The 8,168-nt window shown below is 32.8% G+C and overlaps 1 protein-coding gene across 2 annotated transcripts in view; it reads left to right on the plus strand.

Annotated features, from left to right (window-relative positions):
- Positions 1 to 8,168, plus strand: part of MAN1A2 (mannosidase, alpha, class 1A, member 2) — a 179,153-nt gene that overhangs the window by 68,884 nt on the left and 102,101 nt on the right. For both annotated transcript variants that reach the window (XM_012000852.1, XM_012000851.1), the window contains exon 6: positions 5,310 to 5,404. In XM_012000852.1, coding sequence (XP_011856242.1) covers positions 5,310 to 5,404 — 95 coding nt within the window. The remainder of the gene's footprint in view (positions 1 to 5,309; positions 5,405 to 8,168) is intronic.

Genomic DNA, 8,168 nt, shown 5'->3' on the forward strand with positions numbered 1-8,168 from the left:
ATTAAAAAGTCCTTAAAGCCCTTGCCTGTTAATATCACATATTAGGGGGGTAGAGTTGGTATGGAAATGGGAGGAGATAATTTGTTTATTTTAAATCTCTGCACCTTTTGTCTTAATTTATTCAATACTTGTTGAGCATCTGCTATATGCACTGTTTTAAGCATTGAGAACAAACAGATTTAAAACAAAGAAATTCTTATACCCCATGTCTTATGTTTTACTGTGGGGAATAAATAAGATAGATACGTGAGAGAGTGTGTGTGTATACACTTATACAGTCATGTACCACATAACTGTGTTTCAGTCAACAATGGATATGATGGTGGTTCCATGAAATTATAATGGAACTGCAAAATTCTTATTTCCTAGGGGCATTTTAATGATCTTGACCCTGTGTAGGCCTAGGCTAATGTTTGTGTTTGTGTCTTAGTTTTTAACAAAAAAGTTTAAAAAGTAAAAAAATAATTTTTTTAATAGAAAGTGGCTTATAGAATCAGAATATAAAGAAAGAAAATATTTTTGTACAGCTGTAAAATATATTTGTGTTTTTAAGCTAAGCATTATTATAAAAGAGTCAAAGAGTTTTAAAAAAAACCCAAAAAGTTTATATAGTAAGGTTATAGTAAGCCAAAGTTAATTTATTATTTTGAAGGATAATTGTAAAAAATAAATTAGTGTAGCCTAAGTGTACAGTGTTTAAATCTACAGTAGTGTTCAATAATGTCCTAGGTCTTCACATTCACTCACCACTCATCCTCTGACTCGCCAGAGAATTTCCAGTCCTGCAGGTTTCGTTCATGGTCAGTGTCCTGTACAGATACACCATTTTTAATCTTGTATTCTGTATTTTTACTGTACTTTTTCTATGTTTAGGTAAACAAATACTTACCATTGTGTTAAAATTACCTACAACATTCGGTAAAGTAATGTGCTATATAGGTTTGTAGTATAGGAGTCATAGGCTGTACCATATAACCTAGGTGTGTGATAGGCCTTACCATCTAGGTTTGTGTAAGTATACCCTATGATGTTTGCACAATGACAAAATTGCCTAATGATGCATTTCTTAGCACATATCTCTGTCATTATACATGATGGAGCATACACTGTTAGCAATAAGCCCCCAAGGAGAAAAATAAAGCGGGATGGGGCATAAAGGATTTTACATTTCAAATAGGGTGATTAGGGAGTCCATAAAAAGGTAACATTTGTGTGAAGACCTGAAGGAGATTAGCAGGTGAGGATATTTTTTGTAAGAACATTTAATAGGCCTAGCAAATGAAAAGACGATGAAATGAAAACATACCTGGCATCCTTAGAGAACAACAAAAGAGGTGAGTGGAGCTGATGTAGAGTGTGTGAGGGACAGAGTGAATGAAGGAGAGTGCATGAAGGAGGGGGTGAAGCCATAGAAGGTTATGGGGATACATCTTTGATATAGGTATATACCCTTTTTAAGGACTGTGACTTTTGCTCTGAGTGAGATAGGGAACCATTTGAGGATTCTAAACTGTTGACTTCTATTTAACACTCCCACATTGACTGCTTGATTGAGAATAGGCTGCAAAAATATTATCTTAGTAACTTAAGTACTCTAATAAATAAAACAAGCATAAGAAGCATATATAGATCCTAATGTCACTTCCCTCCTCAAGAATCTACAGTGGTTCTGTGTTACCTATTGTGTTGTTGTCTTAACTTTTTTCTTTTTCTTTTTTTTTTTTGGAGACAGAGTCTCGCTCTATTGCCCAGGCTGGAGTGCAGTGGTGTAATCTCGGTTCACTGCAACCTCCGCCTCCCGGGTTCAAGTGATTCTCCGGCCTCAGCCTCCTGAGTAGCTGGGACTATAGGCATACACCACCACACCTGGCTAATTTTTTGTGTTTTTAGTAGAGATGGGGTTTCACCATATTGGCCAGGCTAGCCTCAAACCTTAGGCCTCAAGTGATCCACCCACCTTTGCCTCCCAAAGTGCTGGGATGATAGGGGTGAGCCACCACTCCCAACCTGACTTTCATTACTTATACTTTAAAGCTCTTCGTAATCTTGCTACATTGTGTCTGTTAAATTTTATTTCTTCCAGTTCTTCTGGACCTAGGGTCAATTCTTCTGATCCTAATTCTTCTAAACCTAAGACTGATTTTAGTGTAGTTCCATTACTTATAATTTATTCTGATAAAAATAACTGGAAGGTTTTACATTTTACATACAATCAATACATGAAAGTTTTTTTCTATGACTGAAATGTTTGGAAGTCTTCTTTTAAGTACTTTTGAGCCTCTTGAACCTGCGAATAATTTATTTACTTTCATCATTTTATCAGTCAAGAGTCCTAGTTTCAGGAACCAGAATCCATTTTAGCTAGTGATTTATTTGAGGGTACTGACAGCTGACAATCTTTGGGAAAGTTAGGAAATCAGATACTTTTGTTACACACTTGAATCCCTGAAGCCAGGAGAAATGCTTAAGCGTAGGATGTAGCTGATGAGTACCAGTTTTATTGTCTTCATTACCCCTATGGTATCTATGAAGCTAGAGACCAGTCACTAGAACGTCTATTAGAACTACCACAGAAGAATCAAATACCTCCACCACAGTGCTTCCAAGACAAGCAGCCTCCCATCATGTGACCACTGCTTCAAATGTGCTCACTTGTTCCCTCTAAATGTCACATACTTGTTTATACTTGGCAGTGCCTTGGTCATTCTAGCCCCTTAGCTGGAGTGGAGTCTGGCAAATGTTATGTATAATTTTCCATTCTGTGCAATACATGAAGGTATGCTTGAAAGAGGATTTGAATGGGTTTTGAGTATCTGTTACATTCATAATAAAAGAAATGAGAGTTAATATCCTTTTTCTACCATCGGATGGGTAGTAGTCAACAGTTTGATAACTTTTGTATTAACGAAGATATCATGAAAGAGCCACTCATAAATTGCTGGTAGAAATGTAAATTAGTAAAACGTATAAGGGCAAATTGGTAGTAACTTACCAAAATTTCAAATGCTTATACTAATTGAGACAACAAATTCACTTCTGGAATTTATCTTAGATAGCCATATACTGTAGAAACAAATGTCCATTAATAGAGGACTGAGTAAATAAATTACAGTATATCCATAAAAGAGGAAATTCTGCAGTCACCAAAGAGAATGAGATGGTAGCCATTTGTAGGCTGCTTTGGAAAGCTCTCCAAGGTACAAAACAATAAGTTAAAGAAGCAAGTTCAGAATGTGTGATATTCTGTGTTAGAGAGAGACAGAGACTCTGAGTGTGTGTAAATTGCAACAGAATTTCTGTTTTTGTGAGGATTTGGGAATGAGGATTTTCTTTGACATGATCAGGAACCACGTATACCATGAAACTGATTTGGCACAAAATACAAAGAAGCTACTAGGTGGTTACGTTATAAAAGGAATCATGTGGCTGAGGGACAGAACTGAAAAAGAGACTTAATTTTTTACTTTTGATACTGTTTGGATTTTGTATTATTTGCCTGCATTGCATACTGAAAACTAATTTGCTGTTGCCTACCAAAATATTTTTCTGAAAATAGGGAAGATAAGTCTAAAATACATTGTTAAAGAGTTTATATATTTGTGAATAAATTAAGATTTACATACTATGTGAGGGATTTTTTCTCAATGACATCAGGGTGTTGTTTTCTTTTAGACCTGTCTACTATAACTGTTTATATGTTAATTGCTATTAATGACACAATATTTTTAGCTGAAAATTAGACAATATATTATTGGTTTATTCTGGGAGTGAATTGAGCATGCTTTCTATTGAGAAAAAGTTTATATTTGTAGGTCGTTCTATCACTTGTAATTTTATATGTAGAAAAGATGTGATACAAAAATGTGTGATTAACAAATATGTAGTATTAATATTAGTTCCTAGATAAGAAGGTTGATTCCTTTGTCTTCATGGTAAACAGAAGCAATATCATTTGCTATATAAGGTAACTTGTCTTTACTAGCATGTAAATGTTAATAAAGAGAGAACTGATTTTACATTTGCTTTTCCTAATTAATGAGATGGATGTGAGAACATTATTACAACTTTGACTTTAAATTATAATGTTTTTCTTTGGAGTTTTGATGTTAAAGTAGGTATTGAAGGAAATGGTAAACTGTAGATGTGTGAGTATATCTAATTAAAAGTTCTGCTGAGGCACTTTTGCCTTGTTGAGGGAACTTTGGAACATCTTAATGAGGGACAGAGTGAATGCAGGTGAGTGAATGAAGGAGAGAGTAATGGGGATATGTTACCTCTATGATATTTCCTTATCTACTTGTACGTATTTCTCTCTAATGTTTTCTATCCCCAGTAATGTTGGTATGCTTTATTATAATATAATCTTAACTCAAAATTTTGATTCATTCCAGATCTTCAACTACTTATTATATTATTAGTAGAATCTAATAATACTTTTATCAAAAGTATTTGGCTGCAGTAAAAAGATGGAATTTTAAGTAACCAATCAATTTGCAGACCATTTGAGAGGGGATAGACTTGACGCATATAGGAGAGTGTGCTACTTTTCCTAACAGAACATTATGACCCAGTCACAGTTTGGAATCTGTAAGTGAGTGGTCTCTAAAATTAAGTACACACACTTATCTGTTGGGATATACTAAGAAAATAGTAGAAATTTTACTATATACATCTTGATAATACTACATGCTAAGAAAATAGTAGAAATTTTACTATCTATATGATTTTAAAAGTTTGGAAACCACTGATATTTAGGCAATTAATTTTGGATATCAAAAAAGCAGCAATTGGGACTGACAAATGAAGCGTTTATAACTCTCAAAGTAAACTTAGCATGTGAACTCAAATGTTTTCTTTCCTTTTTTTAAATAATATGATTAAACCTTGATGGAAAATTTTGAAACATAACATGTTCAGAGTAACTTAAGGGCATTTATGCAAATTAAGTTACCTCTTTTGCTTATATTTTGAACTAAACCTGTTTACCTTGGATGAAAAATCCATAGCCTAATGTTTCTTCTTACATTTTTTGCCAGCTGAAAATAGACTATCAACACCAAAACTATGTCCTTCCTTTTCAATTAGTTGTAGTTTCAGGCCTTTGAATGGTTAGCTTTCCTTAGTATCCAGTTTACAAACATATTCGCTGATTGCCAGATGCTGCATGGTACCAATGAGATGCTTTTTCCCACCCTGTGCTCCCGTGTACCCAGTACCTTGTGCTATGTATACTATGAGAGAGAGAGAGCGCAATAAGTAAATGCCTCCTAATGGCTATCATTTATGAATATTCATGTTTTAAATCTCAGATATTCAAGATTAAAGCAGTGCAATTGGCTGAGAAACTCCTTCCTGCCTTTAACACACCTACTGGGATTCCTTGGGCAATGGTGAATTTGAAAAGGTAACTCTATATGGGTATTCTTATTCTGGAAGAATTATTTTGACCTTTTTAGTCTTAGAAATTTCTAATGAGTCACCCCCACATTTTTTAAAGACTTATATTGTTTTTCTCTCTATATATAATCTTTATTTTCTTCTGTGTATATGCATAAATGTGTTTCTTTAAAACATTTTCTGATTTTTAAAATATGTCCTTTACTTTGAAACAGGTTAACTGTCTTAACTTCATTGCAGTTTTTACCACTTGTTTCTCTAAGTCTAGATTTCTCTTCTTCACCTGTATGATATACAGTATTTATTTCTTTTATTTGCTTATTTGTTTCCATTTAGTGCTAGAATAGGGTCAAAGTACATTCCCCCTGTTTTTATATACCACCTGCTGATCTTCTAAGTGAAAATAGAAAATAATATACCTAGAAATGAGGGCTTCCTATTGCTGAATGTCATATTAAAGATAAAGACATAATTCATGATGTTGACTGCAGGGTTTTTATTGTAGCATCTATGCTATTGAAGTTCAAAGTGAACTCTTAAGCATTATTCTTGATAATCTGTTTTATTCTAATTGAAAACATTGGTTTTTTACATAGAAATAGATGAAATGTTTTCTTTGGACAACTTTATAAATTATGTAAAGATACACAATTAACATTTGAATAATGTCAGCATATTTGAACTTGCGTTTAAGTAATTTATGCCGACTGAAATTTGTTCTGTTCATGTTTTCTCCTAGTAAAATTTATTCATCATAATGTTGGAATTTGGAAATTAACCTAAAAATTTGATTGTTGTTCTCCTTGCCTTCAGACCCTTTAGAAGAAAAGTTAGGAACGTTTATTTTTCTAGAGATGTGAATCTACGACATTATTTTAAAAAATGACTCGATTTTAGTAAAATGTTTCTAATTGAAGAACTTTATTGAGTTTAGATTTACATTGAGATGTCAGCAGCATTTAATACTGAACATTAAATCTAACTTTACTATCTCTGATTTCATGCACTATATATAGTGCAGATTACCTCCTTGGTGAGGAAAAAGCTGGTTGGCGTTCCAGAGCAAGCTCCATGGAAGGATATGGCCAAGTGATGTTGTGTATACACTTGTTCTCTTTCCTTAGCTTTGTGACAGATTTTGTGATATTTCTTTCAGGATCATTGTCAGAATCAGACATTATTATCTACTTAGATAATAATTAAAACTTAATTCCGATAGGAAGACAGACTGGAGGTTCTTTTGTTTGTCTACATAGAGGAAAAGAACTTGAAAATCAAGATTAAATTGCAGAACTTCTAATTTAAGATTGAGATTAAAGTAAAAAGGTTTCCAAGGACCGTGTTGTGAGCTTTTTATAAGATAAATTTTAATTTAATTCATTTGGTATATAAACAAATACATAATTTTACTTGAGTTTTTATATCATGAATGTAATTATTTACCTATTTAAATTTTTTTAAATAAATTTTTTGCAGAGAAGGGATCTTATTTTGTTGCTTAGGCGGATCTCAAATTCCTGGCTCAAGCGATTCTCCTACCTCCCAAAGTGCTGTGATTATAGGTGTGAACCACTACACCTAGCATTATTTACCTGTTTTTTAAAGTTTTTTTTTTTTTCTTGACTGGGGTCTACGCATTTCCCACACATAGGCCTTCCGTCAGTCTTGATGACTGAAAGCCAACCCATCTTAATAGTCTATCGTATTTATCTTCTACAATATGATACAGCAGACAGAAATAAAAGCAGAGCTTTTTTTGTAATCTTTATTTGTTTTATCACTTTAATGGCTTGCTTTTCTGCTTATCTTTCTCACTCAGTAATACTCCATGGAAACATGATTCCAAGTTACTCAGTAAAGATCTAAATAAATCTTTGTGATGAATACCGAGTGAGAAATGGGATAGTTATACTATAATTTATTCATTAATTTTCATATCAGTGGTATTTGTTTCCATTATTTTCCTACCACAAACATTGCTACAATAGCATCCTGTTATACATGTCCTTATGTAGTAGGAATTTTATTTCTTGGACAGTGGTTCTCAAGAATACGATTGCTATATCAAAGAGCGTGTGCCTTTTTTTTTTTTTTTTTCCTTTATCTGTGGGACAGATTTCCAGATGTAGGATTCCTGGATCAAAGGGATATGTAGTTTTAAATTTAATAGATATGGCCAAAATGTGTTCCAGAAAGGCCATAGTACATTTCCACCAACAATATGTGAGAGTCTTTAAATGTCTGCAGGTATAAATTCTTTTTAATTTTTGACACAGTGGTTGCTATAAAATATTCATTGTTTGTATTTTCTGACTAGTGAATTTGAACATCCTTTTCATAAATCTATTGGACATGTAGATTTGCTTTTTTGTGAATGTCTATTCCTGAGTCTTGCTTGAGTTCTTTGTCTTTTTCTAATTAATTTATAAGGTGTTTTGTAGATTATAGAATTCTTTTCTCTCTACTCTTCTGTTAGTCTGTCTTTATAATAATTTATGATTAATAAGTTTTAAACTTTTATATATTCAAATATATCTTTTATAACTTTTACAGTCTTGGTTAAAAAAATTGTCTCATCTATATATTTTTTACATTCTTTGAGATTTCCATAAAAGCTTTGAAATACTGCTTTTCTAAAAAAATTGAAGTATGGCATTAGTTGTGGAGTTTTCATCAGTTACATCAATTTCCTTTATAAGATTGAGGAAATTTCCTTTTATTCCTATTTCACTGAGATGTTATTGTTGTTGTTTTGTCATGAATGGATGTTA

The sequence above is a fragment of the Mandrillus leucophaeus genome, unplaced genomic scaffold (assembly GCF_000951045.1).
Source record: "Mandrillus leucophaeus isolate KB7577 unplaced genomic scaffold, Mleu.le_1.0 Scaffold64, whole genome shotgun sequence".
Classification (NCBI taxonomy): Eukaryota; Metazoa; Chordata; class Mammalia; order Primates; family Cercopithecidae; genus Mandrillus; species Mandrillus leucophaeus.